This window comes from Aulostomus chinensis, chromosome 9 (genome assembly GCF_037954235.1).
Source record: "Aulostomus chinensis isolate RoL2024-O1b breed Wild chromosome 9, RoL_Achi_v1.0, whole genome shotgun sequence".
Classification (NCBI taxonomy): Eukaryota; Metazoa; Chordata; class Actinopteri; order Syngnathiformes; family Aulostomidae; genus Aulostomus; species Aulostomus chinensis.
The window spans coordinates 6306605-6326396 of record NC_141328.1 but is presented as its reverse complement, the minus strand read 5'-3'; the positions used below and the strand labels follow the sequence as shown (position 1 = coordinate 6326396).

The window sequence follows — 19792 nt, the reverse complement described above, 5'->3', positions numbered from 1 at the left end:
AGACATCTGGCTGCTGCTGCTGTGTCAAAGATCGATGGGAAATAATGAGTCAGCATCTCCTAAACAATTCTAAACCTTTATTTTTCTAACAAGTGAAAAGAAACAAAGGCAACATTAAAATGAAGTTTATACACAAACTCACGACAACTGTGTGTCTGTAATATCAATAATAATAATAATAATAATAATAATATAATAGTCAATCTGAACTGAGGAAACAAAATTAACTGCGACAAAGTGAGTTACAGTGAAGTTACCATAATTTGGAGAGAACGAGGGAGAAAAACCAGTCAATTTGAAAAGGAATATAGAAGATGGAGTAAAGAGGATGGGGACTTTAAAAAAAAGTGTCACAGGGAGGGAAGGAGAGAAAGCAAAGGAGGGGAAAAAAATGTCCATTTTGGGAAAGTAGCACCAAAAACATGAATGCCTGTTTTAAACACTTCCCAAAATGTAATCTGTCTATTAAGAAAAATGCATGTCCCCTCCAAACAGCATCGAACACAAGAGTCAATACAACTAAAAAAAATACAAGTGTAACCATGGTGCTGTTGCCTATGATCAACTGCCCCAACCTCCTGCTGTACGTCAGCTTCAGGAGTCATGCCCAAACCGAAAAATCGCACCAAACCCATAGCTTATCCAACTTCAACGGGTGGGCTCAAGTGAAGTGAAACTGCAACCGCTGGTCCTCAGACAAGCTTCAGTTGAAATAGTATTTAATACAGTTTGGGTAACATAGCATACTGACTGACCTCAGAGACAACTCAAGACCAAAGACACTGCTAGCACAGTCAGTCCCACATCGGTCCAACACAGTCTTAGTATGTTCATAGGGGAAACGGGGTCCAGGGAAGGTGGAGCGGAAAGTTTTGGGTGAGATGGCTGAGTCTGAGGTGAAACGATGGAGTGTAGAAGACTCGTCACTCTGTTAGTGTCTGAATGCATGGATGAGAATGAGGAGGGAGGTAGGGTACACGGGGGGATGTCCTGCATCGTCTTATTACTTGATATTGTCTTCTGAGTGCTCTGTTCACTCAATTTCCTCTGACGAATCACTTCAAAGGAGCTTCAACGTTGACTATATCACAAAATCTGTTAAAAGACAGTCAAATGAAAACATGTTAAATCAAAGTTGCTTTAAATTCCTAAGCACACACTTCCATGGAAGTAAAAAAAATGTGTTTTACCTCTGGATGGACCTGGACAGGTAAGTGAGGAGAAGGGCTGTGGCTGAGGGGACAGGTTTTCTTGGACTCAGAGGCATCCAGTGACGAGGCTGCAGCCCCCTCCCCACCTCTATGGCTCTTTCTCTTCCTTTTGGAGTCCTTGGTCCGCCCACGACTGGTCCGTCTCTGCTCTTCAAGCTCAATCTACGAAGAACAAAAGAAGAACAAAAACTTTAGAAAAGAAGCAGCTAAGTAATGACACGACAGCAGCAAAACTATTAAGAAGAACCTTGATAAAGCACAATCACTTGTGCTGTTAGGGCCTTGTAGGACATCCCAAAAGAAAAAAACAACAAAACAATATTAAAAATGTCTGTTTTTAAAATGTCACAATGAACATCTAAACAAAATGCTTCTGAAGAAAAAGACTCTTCAAAGCAGCCGATTCAGACTGCGTTGGAGGGAGAAGGGTTAAATCCCCCAATCTGAATGCAGCCAACGGCAGTTGTCGGGAAGACTTTTTACAACGCGGCTCTGTGATTGGTGTCCAGCTGAGAGCCAAGAAATCACTTTCAAATTGACCAATCAGACTGCTCCTCTTAAGGGGACTTTTATTAGTTCAACCTTTATAGGCTTAATAAATCATCATTCTGCAGGTAATAAAATAGTGTAAAACATGTTATGGGATAATTTCAATAAATAAATACATAATTAATGAAAACTTGTATAAATTACTCATTAAACAAGATTTAAGAACCAGACCTGAATGAGTGTGCGCAGCATTCCTCTGGGAGGATCCGAGGCGGCCTGCAGGACGCTGTTGATGATGTGAGTTTGGTCTAAGGACACCTCCAGCAGATCTCCCTCCAGCTGCAGCTCCTCCAGTTTCTCCCTGGTGGCCGGGGAGAGCGTCACTACTTGTCCTTTCAGTGTCGGCAACAGAACCATCAGAGATCCAACACCTGCCAAAGTGTGCAGAGAGGAAACAGTCAGAACAAGCGTCTAATGAGCGCCTCAGGTTTTATTGCTTGAAATCAACACACGAGCTGACCTGTGACGGTTTTCTTGCTGATGCCATTTTCGCATCCCTCCTGAGGGCACACATGCATCACGTAAGACAAGTAAGTTGGTTTCAACTTTCATAAAATCAACCATTATTCAAACCTATCAGATATAAATGATGTCAGGTAAACAGTTTACTGTATCGGTCAGTAAAATGTTAAAAGACTCAAAATGGGGTGTTAACCTGAGTGCCATTGCTCTCCTTTGTGTTCTTATTCGGGGAATCTTCGGTCAGATCGATGACTGCTTCGTCTCCTTCCCCTCCCTCAGAGTCTGATAAAACAATCACTGTGCTCCCTTCTGTCTCCTTTTCCACATCTTCCTCTTTCTCTGCTTCATTATGGAGAGTCTCTTTGAGTTCTTGCAGCCTCTGGAGGGCCTGCTGCAGCTCTGGTGTCTCCAGAGCCTCCTTGGCACGACCCTGCCAAGTGATGGCTCTCTCCGTGAGACACTGCAGCGCCTCTCCTTCAGGCAGACGCACCGGCAGCCTCTGCAAGGCTACAAGTAATGCCAGGATAGTCTCCAGACGTGGACGCCGTGACCGCTGGCATCGCGGACATAAGAAACGCGAGTCCCAGTCCCACCAGCAGCGGGGGTTCACTGGTGGTCCAGAGGAGGGAAGCAGGGAGGGGAAAGGAACACAGCCACCATGAAACCAGTCCTTACACAGATGGCAGCGGAGTTGAGGGGCCCGAGGCTGCCCAGTGCACACACACACAGTCTGAGGAGGGCTGGTGCAGGAGTGGTTACCGTTCTCTTTTACAGAGTTCTCTGAGTGGGTGGATGTGTCTGTTTCCATGGCGTCATCCCACCTCCCCTTTTCCTCCTTGTAGCTATCAGCGCTCAGTCCAATTTTACACATGTTTAATTTCTGTAAGCTCAGTAGTGCCTCCTTCTCCTGGTGCTCTCCTTCTTTGAACGCCATCACCTGGAGACAATGCCAATAAATGAGGTTTATACAACCCCAAGAGATTGCACACCCAGAAGCCAGAGCTAAAACTACGACACGTAAGGACACAGTTAGCACACTCACAATAGCTGCGGGGTCCCTCAGGTCCTGTGCTGAGAGGCCCAAAGTGTTGGTGTCCGAGTCATCCAAGGATTCCTCCAGCAGCACCGTCTCATCTCGCCTGTCTCGCCTTTTTGCGCACGGACACAATACCTGCAGAGCAACACTAAAGTTTAATGCTTTTACAATGGTCACCTCATCAAGAAAACTCTGACAACTTGAAAGAACTACCTTTCAATTCCACGAAGTTTTCAGGTTTTTATATATTTTTTTAGGTTATGTTCTTATGCATATTTTTCATGCATTATTTATCATTTTATAGAATCTGCTTTATGTTGATCTGGTATTTTATAGATTTATAAAATGCTGCAATGCATTTCCAAAATGTTTTCATTTGAATATTATTTCTTCTAAGTTGCCAACCTCCAGCAGACTGTGCTGACTGCTCTTCTTCAGGAAGGTCTTGCTAGCCTTGTCCCTCCAGGAGTGAGCGCTGGCCACCTGCAGCTCCAGCTGTCTTAGCTCCTCCATGAAGACAGGCAAGTCCCTTCCAATGGCCACCAGGCCCTCCAGGTCATCCAGACATGGGTAGTGTTCCCCGTTCTACAACAAATCCATCGAAACATTACATTATAATACAAGTTACAGCATAATAATACAAGGAGTGATGTAATTGTGCATCACACTGGCCAACTTTGAAGACAACAGGTATGTGTTTTACCTGGATCTCCTCCAGGTCTGTTACCCAGGCCCGTGCCCTGCTCAGACAGCCCTGTAGAGCCAGAATGTTGGGCAGCTTGACCGGGATAAGCTGGGCTTCATTTACTATTGCTTCCAGTGTTGAAAGAGGGTGCTTTTGCCTGGTAGAGAACAGGATTGACCGGTTATGAACTGATGACAGTAGCAGCTGCAGGTTCAAGTTTGACCTTTTCACTGTACCTTTGTTCAAGGCAGATCTGTGCTTTCTCCTCCCAACGTTCCGCAATTGTGAGCAGCTCCTGAAGTTCTGCCATGGCTGTTTCCACAGATACACTCTGAGGTACATTGCAGCCTGCTTCCATTAAGTTCCTCAACACAGCCAACGTCACCTCCTGCCAAGCCCCTCCTTCTGTGCCCAAGGTACGCCTAACTTCTGCCAGCCAATGCCCCTGCTCCTGGAGGCCCTGGAGTAAATTACACTCTGGCACCACCACAGGCAGCTTGCTTCCCTGCTCCAGCAATGTCTTCAACTGCTCAGGTGGGTGAGAATCCCTCTTCCAGTCCCTGTCATTGATCAGAACTTGAGCCCTGCTCTGGAAGTCCTTCACTGTCTTCAGAACCGCCTACAAGATAGAGAGGTAACCGTTAGGTACCACATCATCCAAGGAAATGACAAGTATTACTGCAAGTTAAAAGATGTATGAAATGCTTAGTTCTGACCTGTACGTCCTCAAAATGGCTCACCACACAGGGCAGGTTCTGCATGGTCTCTATCAAGGAATTCAGCTCCTCCAAAGTCATTTTACCTTCACTGAAAGATAATCATTTGTTAATACCTATAACTGTTTATTAGGTTTAAATATTATGTGTGTTTGACATCTTACCTGATCTTTGGATTACTGAGAAGCTCAGTACTTGTCTGTTGGCAGCGCTCAAAGTCTTTAAGAACTGTGTTGAGTTTCCGGAGAAGTTCGTTGTCAGGAAACTTTCTTTCTGCTGCTTCCATCTTCAGCCTCTCCAGGTCATCAATTCCTACAATTCAATAACCACTTGGTCTTAGCATATTCACGTCAAATCATTTTGGCATAACAGTGATGAAGGGATAATATGATGCTTGTTTCTCACCTATTTTGTTTCCCTCTTCTTGCTCAAGTGCCTCTTTTACTCTGTTAGCCCATGAATCAAAAGACTCTGAGCGAACCTTTAAACGGTGTAACATGGCTAACAGCTCATCCAGGGTATATCTGTACCTGCAGCATGAAGAGATAACAGCAAAGACTTATTTAGCCAGTAGAAATTATACAGAAGAAGACTGTTCTCATCTAATAGATTCAGGCTAATGAGTCAAATAATGCGGTGCTGACCCCCAAGATGATGCATCGAATATTTAATTAAAAAATGTGTGTGTGTGTGTGTGTGTGTGTGTGTGTATGTTCAAACCTCACAGCCCAACATTACATACACTGGTAAATCAAATACCTCTACTGTGCTGCTTTTCATCACAATATAAATTCATTTCAAAATCGAATCATCAAAAAAAAAATTTTTTTTTTAAAATTTCATAGAATATAGTGCTTATGTGACCGCAAACCTGCAAACTGTCACTGAAACTCACGCTAACAGATTTTGTCAATACCAGATAATGCCACACACACACAAAAAGGAGAAAAATAGCCTCAATCTTTGTATCCAACAAAACTAATCAAATTTTAGTCAGGTGCAGTCCTAGAGAGCAAACAGACACACTCTTTGTCACAGGACACAGGTAAATACCTGAGGTATAGTTTGTCAGTAGGGCAGTTGCACAGGTCCTGAGTGTGATACAAACACACCAGACGCTCCGGACAGTTTGAGCAGGCCAAAGCTGAGAGGAAGCATGTGGTCTTGCATTTATCACACTGTCTCTCATCATCAGGCAGCAGCTCAAAAGCCTCACGGTCAGCTTCAGTGATGCCCTGTCGGTACAGCACAGATTTGATTAGACAATCAGAAGAGAAAATATCTGGTCAAGTAGCTGTTGGGTGTATGCTCATATTTTCTCACAACATGTCAAACTACCAAGATAAATAAAGAGAAAGAAAATATATATTTGGTCTTTTCCTGTGTCTCACCCTTTCCATCAGACCCTTCCGCAGCTTTCTCTCCTCCTGAACAATAATGAACATCTCTCGGTGTGTGGCTGCAGCCAAGTTGAGGTCTAGTTTCTCGGGGCTTGCCGCCATTTTACAAGTGAGCTCCTCGTGGGAGAATACACAGTACCTTCTTAGACGTCGGTAGTGCTCAATACAGGAACGTCCAGCGGGAAGCTGAAGAGAAGACAGAGAAGAGTGATCCCATGCAGTCTTAGGGGCAGTGTGAAATGCCAATCAGAGAAATTGTATTCACAGACGTACCCAGTCTGCAGTGCAGAAGTTGACAGCTTCAGCAAAGTTATATCCCTGATTGAAGCCACTGTGGTAGGCTCTGGGGAAGGTGATGACAAACTCACCAGCACACTGGTTGGTGCGCACAACCTAACAGCCAAACAAGGAGTGGTCAATTCAAACAAAACAACAAACTTAACCAAACAATATTTTCACTGTTTATGCAGGACTGACCGGTACACCATGAGACATAAGAATATTGGGGTTCATGATGGTGACCAGTTGATGCAGAAGGTCAGGCTGGAATTCAAACAGTTCTGGTGTCAGTTTCTTCATCACCTCCTCAAGTCGCTCAGCTGCCACAGAGGGAACCCCATACCAAGTCTTGGGTTCGCCCCTTGAGATGATAGATACCAGGGCAGAGAATAAATGGGAGGGAAAGTTACAAACTTTAACTCAAAGTACCATCTGACCTCTATATTATCATCATAACAGTCAACATAAACAAAACTAATTAGAAGCAATACACCACACGTGTTGTGTACCAGTGCAGGTAGTTGATGGAGTAGCTCCAGTGATCTTCAATGTGCCAGCAGAAAGCTGAGAAGACCATGCCAACGTAAAGCCAGGGCACCTTCATCCCGGAGATATCTCCATTAATATGACAAAGGAGTGACTGCTCCAGCACTGGCATGACATTCAGGTTCCAGCCACAGCGGGCGTATTCCTGGTAGACAGAGAAAACAGAGCTCATTTGGCATAAGTTCTGTACTAGAACTGAGAATAATCAATACCTAAACAGTAGTTTTCACTTTTACATGTACATCACAATGTTCTTCTGTATGTATCACTTCTTTTCATTTTAGCAGTTTCTATAATCAGAATTAAAGCAATCTTGCTTTTGAGGAGGTCTGTTGAAAACTTTCTTAGAGTCGCTTACGCTTCAAATCGAAGTTAACTCATCAATCAAACTCCTTTTGAATCCTGGCTACAATTTCATTCATGTTTGTTAAGTGCTACTCCCGCAATAAAACTATATTGACTACAAATTAAAACTCAAACTGTTCACTCTTTAAACCCTATAACTACAATAAAAACTTCACTCACATTAATTTCCAGTTAATTTATAGTGCAGTAAATATTATATATTATCATCACATGTAACTAAAAATCCAGTCCCTTGTCCTCTCCATAATTCAACAACATGACAGCAAGCGACCTAACTGGTCTTTTATCTGCTCTGCTTGGAGCTCTGATCAGAACTGTCTTTCTGTTGATCCACATGTTGATCTGAAAGGGTATCAGTTGATGGAATCTATCAATACTGAAGCACTAAATGTTACCCTTTGGCTTCCTGCAGATTTGAATTGCATGAGGTAAATACTTAATTCTTGAGCACGGCGTGGTTTGAAGCCTCTGCATTTAAACACATGTTCTATGGAGCAGAAAGCAGCCATGGGGGGCGCTCACAGATCTACCTGTGTCTTGGTCAAGAATACTGCAGGAGTAATTAATCTAACATATACATTCTTGATGGTGGGGAAACCCATGGAAACCCATGAGGACACAGTGACAACATGCAAATGCCAACATACAAACACCAACACACTAGTGACAGTGCTACCCACCAAACCACCCCTCACAATCACGTTAACTTGAATGATGACAGCATCCAAAACAAAAACAAAATAAAAAAACCCAAACACTAGTGAAGTTAAAAAGGAGAACAAATATGAGCGTACCTCTTCTTCCGTTGTGAGATTTCTTTTGCCATTGTTCATTGGAAAGCCGCTGCCGAACTCCTTGGAGTGTATGTCTGCCCCATACTCTACAGTTACGTCCTCCTCAATACTACTGACTAACCTCCAGAACTCTCTCTCCACAAGCTCAGTTGGGACCATCTACACAGACAACCACACACAGGCTCGAGATTAGTCTCTCACATCATCACAGTCAGGGCAGAGCGGCGCCTCATAAAAACAGGTGTGTGTGTGTGTGTGTGTGTGTGTGTGTGTGCGTACACTTACATGGACAGGCATGTTGAAGTAATCTGCTTTGAAGGCATCAGCCATTTCCCCAAAGCTCTGCAGAGTGTATTCTCGTGTAGCTTGTTCAAAGCCGAATGCCTCGGAGGGCTTCTTACACTCCTACAGGTGAGAAAATCAGACAAGTGGGTTATAACCTAAAATAAGATGGCTGAGGGATTACAAATATATTCTTTGTGTCATTTGACTTACTTCTGCCACACACTTTGGACATCGCCAATTGCCTTTTGGAGGCTCAGTAAGTGGAGGAAGGAGACAGTAGGTGTGGTAGTTGTCATCGCAGCCATCGCACAGCAGGAGTTTCTCATCATCATCTCCACGACCACACATCCGACACACAAAGGAGTCCACCTTTACCGAAAACAAGGCAGGAAACATTTTAATGTCTAGTCCCAGATGGGTGTGATATTCTTCTGACTTTGGGTGCTGAGTCATTTGGTCTCATACACCTTGAAAAGACAACTGTAGAGCCCTAAACTTGTCCTGAAGGATCAATCACAACTCTTTCATAGACTAGAATACTGTATTGCCTAGAATGATGAGTAAAAAAATAAAAGTCTTTGAGCTTTAAAATAACTGACTTCCTGTGGTACAGCTTTCAAAGCTGTATAATTATTTCCATGGTTCTAGAAAATACATTTCAACTTCAGCTATGACTGCCACCTCCTTTGGTCTACTTACACACTGTGGGTTGTTGAGGTTGCGTCGAAGCCTCATGGTCATTTTGGTGCAGGGTCCATCTGTATCATCTGTCACATCAGTTTCTTTCCGTTCCTCTGCTTTTGGTTCTTCTTTCTTCACTTCTGTTTTCAACTCTGTCTTGACTGTGATACTGGATGGAGGCAGTTTGGGACTAGATGTGCTCCCATCACTCTGCCTCTCTGGCGGCTCCTGTGGTTCACCTTTGACTGAGGTGTCACAAGGAGCTGGAGGTAAGTTGTCCCTGACGGTTACAGTTTGAGGCAGCTCATCTGTGAGGAGAGCATGATAGATTTATTACTTAGTAGACGTTGTGCTTGCTGACTGGTGGAATTTGAGTACTTTCAGTACTATAGAAAGACAAGTATTGTGAGATTTTCAGAATTTTAAACACAATTCCTGCAACATCCCTAAACCCAAGGAAGCTGTGACACAATTTCTATGATTGCAAGAAAGGCATTTTTTCAACCAAATCAAATTTATAGGTTTCCCAACATATCAGACTTTAATGACGTATGAGCTTAATCATGTGTTTGAGAGGATGGTAGATGAGCTAGTGATCATCGCACTGACCTTTCTTCCTGATGCCTCTGTCCCTTGCCACTAGTCCAAGTCCCATCATCTTGGGCCCTGCACCATAGATCTGTAGTTTCTTCAATTCTGGGTTCTTCTCGATGTCTTCCTCTGTGGGTTCAGGCTGTGGAAAACAGTACATGTTCATCAGGTATGAGCAGACAGACTGCAGCTTCACTTCAAAGCACATAGAAGCAAGGCAAGGGGTCTTAGCCAAATGCAGAACAAAGAGTTAAAACTTAAGAGCACAGCAATGCATCACAAGAAGGGATTATTCTAGGTTAGACAGTAAGGAAATCACAGTGACAACTTTAAAGTTAAAACCCACCACCAGAATACAAATTTACCAACACTTGTAACCGTACAAGTAGACTACTGTTTACCGACTAAGAATCTGGGTGATATGAAATTCTGATTGACATCCTGGTCATCATTTAATCAGGGGGAAAAAAAAAAGCCCACCATTCATCAAAAGCAAAAACATTCAGCAGATTTCACCTGTCTCAAAAGTGAAATGAATAATAACTTGTGATGCCTAATTTGAATGTTGAGTATTAACATGAGCTAACTGTGGGCATTGGGGTATCTGAGCAAGACGAGATTCCTGAGATCCCCCCCCCCCCCCCCCCCCAAGTAAGACCTCTTTCCTTCTGCGCGATGTCACTAGCTGCTCTCGCCATAGCAGACTCAAGAATATACCTCTGATCGCAATTCCCCAATACGAAACACAAATTCAGTTCTTTGCAATCACCCTCGTATATCTGTAATGTCAATTATAAAGCAAGAAAATACAAATTTCAGGTAGTGTTTTTTTCACTTTTTAAAAAGTCTGATAGTTACCTCTACTGAGAGTTTTCTGTGCTGTGTCTTTTGTTTCTGTCTGTTAACAGGGTAACAAGATTTCACCAAAGTTGGAGGGGTAAGGAATGGGCCAAGGGAGAACCCACTACATTTTTGGAGAGATAGTGAAATATGGCATTGTTTAACATTAGGTTTGGCTGAGCTCGCCTTGCTGCCGGTACTCACTCTCTCCGTACCCTCCTGTTATGATTGTTGTTTACTTCTGTTTTAATAAACATTAAAACTTTTACATTGAAATGGATTGCTCTGCATTTTCAAGTTAGGAACACAGCTTGTATTCTATAATCCATCACTTGAAATAAATGAAATATTGCATTTCTTTTAACATCTACACACACAAAACCAGCCGAACGGATACTATTTTACTTTTGGAGAAGGCTCCATCTCAGAATCTCTCCTCATCAACCCTAAACACAGTAAACAGAAATAAATCAATATCAAAAAGTACTTCTTATAGAAATGTAATTACAAGAAAAATCAAGTCTTCTTTAAGGAGCTTTTACAGTGGCTGCCAGCATTTTGCCCTATAAACACTTATTCCACTTGTGTCTGTACCAAGAAAATTCATGCGCAATCACAAAGCAGTCCATATTCTTATAGGATCAAAAATTATGTTGTAGCACCCTAGTGCAGTTGATAGCACACAAACAGGCCTGGTGACATATGCAACGTCTGCAATAAGCTGAGAGTAAGCAAAGTTGATGACGGAGTATGTATTCCCAGAGGAGGCAATGATGATTTTACAATCTGAACCATGTACTCATCCACTTCTTTCAGTCTTGTGGTTGTTACCTCCAGCTGCTCATGTATTAGTACATTTTATTCTGCTATCTGCACTCTCCATTCATATTTTTAAATGCTGTTGTGCTTTTACTGGGTCCAGCCTATCGTTGTGTCTTAAGAAAACCTTACTGATACCTACTGGCCTCTTCTGTGAGTGCACTCAAAGAGAACACATGCAGCCATATTGTGAGCTGCTGTAGTTTGCAAGTTGGAAGCAAAGCAAAACAGCAGAAGGGCAAAGGCACACACAGACAGCCGAGCGATACAGCATTTCAAGCCGAGTGCGACCACAAAGACAGAGCATGAGCGAAAGTGAGAAGGTGTGTCAGAATAAAGTGATTAAGGTAAACTTTCTTGTGAACTATGCAATTTAGGTCATCTGAAACATGACTTCTCAACAACATTGGAACTGGGATGCAAAATTCCACACATCAATATAGGAATCAACACCAAATAATCCCTAATATACCACCAACTTGAAGTCTGTGGCTCCCAAACACCTTTTTATAACTTGAGATAACATGATCCTCAGAATAATGACAGCCCTGGCCATGGAGCCAACTGTGTGACAAACAAACAGCTTAAATTGTAACAGAAGTGGACACAAAACAGAAATGTCACAGAGCTCTCAGAGTTCACACTCTGATCCTGAAATGAATAAGAACCATGTCTTAAAACTTACTACAACTGTTGCTACAATGTCACAGTGGGCTATCAAAGCTTACACGTGTGTTACAGTCATCTGACATTACTGGAGGCAAACCCTACATAAATGTCAACACGAGGTTATTGGATGTTAATGAAAATGCTTTAGTGGGTTAGCTTAAATCAAAATAACAAAACAGGTAGACAATTTCAGAAAGGGTGAGGTGGTCTAGGGAAAGAGGCGGGAAGAGAGCATGGGCAGAAGGCGAGCTCATATGCTCTAGAGGCAGTACCGCAGAGATGAGTTGAGAGCCAGTGGTGAGAGGATGGGGGGCCAGATCCTCTGGACCCTGTAAGGGGAGACAATAACAGCAACAATAAACTAAGACAAGAGGGAAAAAAGGAGTTGGAACAGGAGGGGAGAACACCTGGAGCCAGCAGTTGAAAGGAAAATGTCATGGGGGCCTCTTATGACACAGTGATTTCATCTGATGTGGATACTGGTTTTGCTCTCAAATTGACTGGTGATCAGTAGAATCTAACATAAGCAGGAAAGGTAGTAATACTTGAGAGAAGGTATCACTGGAGAGGTCGCTTTTGATTATTCTGCCATCTGGTAGACCCAGTATGTTGGCATTTTCTGATGCAGGTCATCTTATAACAGAAATATGCATTCATTTTTTTAAAGCTATGGTGCATCATATTTTCATAGAAATGAACATCCCTCACATTCAAGCCTTTGCAAAATGAGTTCATCTAGCAAACTGCAGGCAGGTAAATCTCTGCCTTTTACACTGGGTGGAGTTCATGCATGTGGTGGCAACATTCCAGCACTGCCGGGAAGAAGCATAGTCTTCTCTATCAGCAGATCAGGTTACCTCTTTGGTAACTTGGAAGTGGGTAGATTGTTAAATCGTGTGGCAACTTTCCAAATGGTATCATCACAGTTGCACAAGTCATTTCATTGATGTTGTCAAGGTGATTTATAGTCTTGTTTTAAAAGCCAAAAGAGTAACAACCCAGTGGCCGAAAGTGGCACCTATGATGTAATGATATGCACTACAGCTTTGAAGCAACATTATGTTCTCACCTTGACCCTGACCTTGAAACGTGTCAGGGGACTGAGCTGTCACAAATCTTTGTCAAACCTCTATTCCCACAAGCAAGATATCCTCCAAAACATTGGAGCTGCACAATTTAGAAAAAAATGCCTAACAATAATTACTTGACCAAGATTGCAATGAAGATATAATTAGCACTATTAGAGGGAATGGTAATTTTTTCGAGAATTGATATTGTGACTTTCATTGAAAACCCTGTTAAGTGGTATTGGTGTAATTTCTGTGAGGATCTGTAGGGAACAAAGGAGTCTGCAGAACATGATGTGTAGGTTGGGCATTCTGCAGCACAGGGATGTTAAAAATTCAAACGACATTTTGGCACACAATTAGCCTTAAAAAATACTTTGCTTTACTGCGATAATTAAATTTCAATTGATTGTGAAGCTCTTCTAAATATGCAAAACAAACGATGATTACGCCATAATAAATGAGGGAAAATTAAAATCCACTCACAAGCACTACACACACACACACACACACACACACACATACCATGAATACAAAAATACCAACAATCCACTTAGGGGGTTTAGGGGAGAAAACATGGTGTTGTTAGCTTATGTAACAAGCATGAAATAACAGAAACTGGTCCAGTTGTGCTGTCTATAAGTGGGTTTGTAAAATGTGGCTCATAAAATGAAAATGTATGTCTGGATGAAAGGTAGAAGAAGAAACAAATTAGAAGATTAATAAGGCGTGAAGCAGAAGGCAACAATAGCAGGGTTAAAAATAGGTGCAAAGCCGGATGGGAAGTATGCAAGCTGGGATGCGCTTTGAGTGCATTGTCACATCTTCCAAACACTCACTGGAACCGATGCACAAGGGCACATGGATCAGCTAGAAAACAGTTAATATTATGACAGCGTGGACCACACTGGACGACTGTCACCCAACACACACTTATGAAGATGTGCAGCATTATCGAGTAATGCTAGCTGTTCAGTCGACTTTATGTTTGCAAACATAACAAGAGACTGGCAGCAACATCATCGAAAAAGGTTTTATATACTGTGAGTTTAATCTCCTTGAAACTACAATGTATGTTAAGATTAAACTGTTAACAAAAGTTTGACACAAAAAAACAAAACAAATAGTTATTATCATCAGTGGTAAGAATTTTTAGCTTGGCTCCTGCGGGAAACCCTCAGCTACTATCGTCTGGGACAGTAGGGGTGCCTGTTAAATCATTCTGTGCATTGAATTTCTTGTCTTTAAAACAATGTCACATTAGTTGCAAAACAAATCAGTTGCAGCTAACATGATTTTGTGAACTTAAGAGCATTTAATAAATGTTTCATGCACATCTTATGTCCCATTCCATGTTATGGGCCTGGAAGGCAAATACTGAAATTTGATCTTAAAACAATATTTAGTTTAACAAAGTATGCAAACTCATTGAACAGTACGCAAATTTATAGACCAAGAAGTGAGGACAAGTCCTCTCACTCACATCAGGTTGGCAGCGGTTCGCTCTGCGTCCGTAGCTGCTCATTTTAGATGGCTGGACTGACTGGCGCAAGGGGATGGAGTGGGGCTTGTACTCTTTGTCCACTTCCTCACCGTCATAGTGCTTTTGCTTGTAATTCTAGTAATCACATAAGAGAGTGAGATTGAGATTAGGAGTAATACAACAGATATCGCTATTTAAATAAAGTCTACTCCCTGCTAACCACAAAAAATAGACGGAATGTATAGACTGCTACCTGAAGACTGGCACCAGACTGGAACATCTCAAAGGGGAAGACAATCCTCTCATAGTGGGACCGCAGCAGAGAACCAATGTTTTTGCCTGTAGGGTAACCGAGCCTCTGGGCCACACGAGCCCAACGCCGTTCCTTACAGACCATCTCAAAGCCCCCTTCATCTGTCACGACCTGGGACAAAACGCATTTTTTAACAATTCAAACAAATCATAGGGAAGGAACAAAATCATATTTTAAAAATGTATATGTGATGCTCACCTTTGACAGACTAAATAGATCCAGGATGCGCCTTTCAATATGTGGGATTTTCAAAGAAGACCCCTGGATCTCCCAGAACCTGGCTATGCGGTCCAAATAATTAAGCTTCACTCTTGTCTCCGCCTGAAATAAGAAGTTTGAGAGACCACCATGATCATTATGCCCTCTTCCCGAATAAATCAAATAATTCAACTCATCTCAACCATGAATCAACCGGCTGGCTACACTGAGTCAGGACTGTAAACATAGAGTGTGCTGCAACACTGACATCAATAATGTGGTTGAAATGGGCATGAGAATTGCAGCATACGAGATGCTGAAATCTGCTCAACAAAAATAAAAAACACTCCCATTTTGCTACTCATATATTCATAAGATGTGGAAGGCTCACACAAAACCTGCCATAAAGTGTTAATATTTCTTTTTCATTTTTCCCAGTGATATTTTCTAAGTGACTCTGGCTTATTGGCAATCTGGTTTTGACAGTTTTCACAATTTCAGTATTGTTATTAATTTCCCGTCACCTGCATCCTTTGACAATAGCAGATGATATAGACTGAATGGCAGGAAATGATTAAAAAAATAAATAAAATTCCCAATTGTCTGCCTGGTGTTACTGATGGTGAAATTCTTATTCTTTTCAAATGTTCTCGTATCTCACACCTCAGCTTGTTATGATTTCACTGAAAAAGGAGTTATTTTTTACCGACAATGTGGGCCAATAAACAATGCCAGGGGTGAAATAGTTCATCTAGCCCACATTGGTGGAGCGTCCATTCAGTAGCAAAACCACATACATTAAGCAGCCAATGAAGCCAGAGCGTAGGCAAAAAAAATAAATAAAAAAAATAAAATAATAATAATAAAAATAAATAAATAAAAAATCGAGAAACCTACCTCCAACTCATTCAACCTCTGGATGCGGGGCGTGAAGCGAAAGGTATCTAGCTCCACGGAAAATGGCGGCTGCCAATCCTATTTTTGAACAAAAACATGAAATTTAACTTGTAAATCTATATTCCAACAATATCTGGATTAATGCTGTCTCAGTGCTGAATTTACGATGACAAAAAAATGCTCATGCACGTTAAAAACTATAATGAGGTTTGTTTGGTCTGAAACCTTTAAATTATATCAAAATAAAACCATATTTATTTCACTGGCCTTTGCAGAGGTATGTGCTCTACAGTTCTTTCTCGGGAAGCAAAACAGGACACACTTATCCATATTTAACGCTTGTAAAGTGAGGTGTTAGGATCAAGTCCAGTTCAATAATTGTGTGTTTGGACCACTATTATAACAAAGATGACCTACACACAGTTCTGTCATTACATGAATTCAGTTTGACACTGATGAGAACTGAAAGTGATAAATTCCTGATGATATTTTCCACTTGGCTGTAAGGTCACAGAAAGCAGAAACATGGCTTTTATTTACTCACTTCCTCCATTTGCAATTTCCCCCCAGAGAATCTTCACTATCCTCTCTAGCTAAAACCAGCTTTACTTCAGTCAAAATGTCTTCTTATGCAATGTAATTACTTACAAGTATTGCTGACATTTGTTATAACTTTTGCTTATTAGATTTTTTTTGTTAAATCCATAAAATGTTATCATGCAACTCGAGTCAAAATGAAGGTCGACAGACTGTAAACATAACAAAATGTAACTGTGTTTTGTTTTGTTAATTATTATTAATTGTTTACCCCCACACAGAACCTGTCTATAACTCGTGTAGTCAGACTGGTTATACAGGATTACCATGATTGTGTTGGAGGAAGCCAGCTAACTCAACCTGACGAAGCAAAATGTGGAAATGGAGATCTACTCTCTCTAAACATTTTTTTGTAGCACCTGAATAAAAGAAAGATCTGAAGTGATTGCCCTCTTTTTATCCTGTGATTAGAATACTTAGTGTGAATCTGGACAGTTTTTCTTGTTCACACCATTTGGCCCACAATTTCTCTCCATAATAGAGTGTATTGGTCGCTGTAGCCAAGACTACACACTTGAGCAATGCTGCAAATATCAACTCATCAAAATTAAACAAATCAGTTTACTTCGTATTTTGTTGCTGAGTCAATTGCATAAAAAAGGTTGCATGAAACCACAATGAAAAACAAAAATCTCCAGTGCTGGTGTGCTGTTGATTATTTTCAGCTCAAGCTGAATTCAGGAGTCACTATTTAATTTGAGAAAATGTGGGACAATTAGTGACGCAGAGAAACAAACCGCTTCTTCTGCATGACCCAAACTTGGTCAACTCTTTACCGGTGGAGGCCGAATTTTGCAGATTCCAGACTTCTCTGCAATTGGACGTATCTTGGCGATGTAGCCTAGAGGATCTTGGAACTCTTCCCATGTTGGCTCAAAAACTGGACACTCCGGAGGAGGTACAAACTCTTCCCCTTCCATTGCCCTGACAACAGGAAAAATGACATAGAAGAACAGATTACTTATCTCTCATGGGCTCAATAATATGCATGACAACATCAGCACAGCCTCCAAGAAAACCTTTATCACACAAATCCTGTACACTACAATACTTGATACTTTTAAGTAATTCCAAGTTTTAATTTTTGTTTTACCCTTCACTGATACACATTCTAATGACATTCAGACATCAGAGGGACAGCTGTGAAGTGCTTATGTTACATCACAAAGACAACTTTTGAAAAGCAATGCCAAAACCTTATCTGCAATTAGACTGCATTTACCAAACGAATATATCTCATCAAGAATTAGCATGTAAGCTACATTGAATGATGAAAAATGTTACCCAGTCCGTTAATACACAGGGTAACTACATTTGATTACTTTTGCCAAATTACGACTTCCTTGTCTATCAAGAATCTGTAATACTTCTATTTTTCCATACATATTTTCAACCTTCTCTATCCAAACCAGTCAAAACAGCTTAAATGGGTCAAGATTGGTACGATTAAAATGGTTCTAATCCATTATCATTTCTGCTTTCAAGTCTGAGTTCTTATGGCTCCTTACATGATCAACTTTTTTCACTTGAAAATATAGTTTTACAGATATTACAACTGGAGTCAAAGAGTCTGACTAATACATATTTGCCTTTCATGGATTTACTACTATCAACGCATACATGTAAAGTTTTCAGATGGTATGTAAAAAAATTTAACTATCGCTGATCTTGTGATCTTGTGATCTTGTGCAACAGCCACTACCAAATTTTCTGCAGTTTCAATGTATTAAAATAAAACCAAAAAAAAAGTGCCAGCATTAATTAAAATCAATCAAGAACAAGGTGTGAAGGACCAGACAGTTTGGAACAGACTCTCTATTGCCATTCCCTAATGGGCTTTTTTGTCCTTTAAGTGCTTCTCCCCTCCCCCAACACTAGACGCAACAAAACAAATGCATAGCTCTTGAAAATCAACAAGGCCCAACATGTGTTATTGAGGTACATGGAAACCATTAAATAATCTAAATACATCAGTGATGTGAACATTTGTATCTGCTGTTCAGAAATAAGTACAGTTTCAGGTAATTTGTATGATATGATATGTATGTATGAATAGAGTTTTATAATAAGTTTGTTCTACTGCAGCCCAAATTCAATACTTGTAAAAAATAAACATACCTATCTACACTGAATTCTGGGACTGCAAAGAATTGTGGTCCAGTTCTCCCAATGTTTTCACACAAACAATGGCGTGGAGGCCATGAACCCAAAGGTAAAGGAGGCCAAGAAGACATCACTTGGAAGTGGGTTGGGCTACATCATTTAAAAGGCTTTAACGCACAAACAACAACAAATATGAAAACACAATTATCTGACTGAAACAGTGTATTCCTTTCACATGTAAGCTCTGATGTAATCTTATCTTTAGTTCATTGTTACGTTTAGAACATGTTAGCTGACCACTGTTAGCTCCTTAACTTGAGAGAATTGGCGTAAAGACGAACCTTGCTTTTCAACCATAAACTGCGAAATACAATTAAAAGACGATTCATCTCATTTTATTATCAATGTTAGTTTTCTTGGCTGTCATTCATTTTCTGTTTTGGCCACTGATGCGACTATTTGTGTCCATTGTTCGGCCATTTGCTAACATTAGCGTCGAGGCCTCCACTTTTCTCAGCCCAGTCCCATCGCCTCCCACGATCTTAGCGTTAGTTAGCTAAATGTTAACAGGCTGGCAGAGAGAACTAAGCAAGCAATAAAACCACAGACCAGCTAACCTACGTATTTGAGACGACGCAATCGAACTGCTAACTGAGTTCACTTTAACTTAGTGATATAATTTAATGTGCAAGAACAGATGCCTACACGTATCCAATCATAGACCCCAAAAATACAACATTGTATCGTTACATTCCCGTAACTGACCCGTAGACACCTCGATGTCCCGGGGTCTGATAGGGCTGGTGGCCGCTCTCCTTCCTCTGTTGTTGTGATGACTGGTGGTTAGCTAACGTTGGCCAGCTGTGCTCGGTGCCGTTGGCAAGCTACCGCTGCTAGCAAAGTTGACCGATTTCAGCCTCAGTTCTCCATATGCTCCGCTCAGTCTAACATACGGATTCAAACCATGGATATCAGACGTTCGTTTAATACTAAAAGAGAGTCTCAGACTTTATCTGTTATGTCGTTTTCAATCATTTTTCAGCCAACACCATCACTCTCTTCAGGCCATCCTATCTTTCTTAACGAGACGCCATCTTAGTTATTTCTCACGACCGAAGCACAACCTCAAATCTTTAACCACCACATCCGTCACGTTCACTCCCTGAAAGTAGTGCGCACGTGCGCCAATTCAGCACACGGAGTGA

The 19792-nt window shown here is 41.3% G+C and overlaps 1 protein-coding gene across 3 annotated transcripts; it reads right to left on the bottom strand.

Annotated features, from left to right (window-relative positions):
• Positions 1-69: 69 nt before the first annotated feature.
• On the bottom strand, positions 70-19701 carry kdm5c (lysine demethylase 5C). Of its 3 annotated transcripts, none has more exons than XM_086213383.1 (29): positions 18603-18749; positions 17261-17408; positions 15888-15965; positions 14991-15113; positions 14733-14903; positions 14480-14614; positions 12202-12258; positions 9620-9743; positions 9029-9318; positions 8540-8698; positions 8330-8449; positions 8045-8203; positions 6848-7029; positions 6537-6699; positions 6333-6452; positions 6051-6245; positions 5713-5894; positions 5065-5189; positions 4824-4971; positions 4660-4750; positions 4180-4562; positions 3962-4100; positions 3664-3843; positions 3265-3393; positions 2416-3159; positions 2221-2260; positions 1932-2131; positions 1191-1373; positions 70-1095 (listed from the first exon to the last, which is right to left on the bottom strand). In XM_086213383.1, exons 1-29 carry the CDS (start codon positions 18716-18718, stop codon positions 1087-1089), a joined length of 4893 nt encoding a protein of 1630 aa, XP_086069509.1. In that variant the 5' UTR covers positions 18719-18749; the 3' UTR covers positions 70-1086. The 3 variants fall into 3 exon arrangements, with proteins under 3 accessions (XP_086069509.1, XP_086069511.1, XP_086069510.1); XM_086213385.1 differs by lacking the exon at positions 18603-18749 and adding an exon at positions 19353-19701 and having other exon boundaries at positions 71-1095; XM_086213384.1 differs by lacking the exon at positions 12202-12258 and having other exon boundaries at positions 71-1095.
• Positions 19702-19792: the final 91 nt, after the last annotated feature.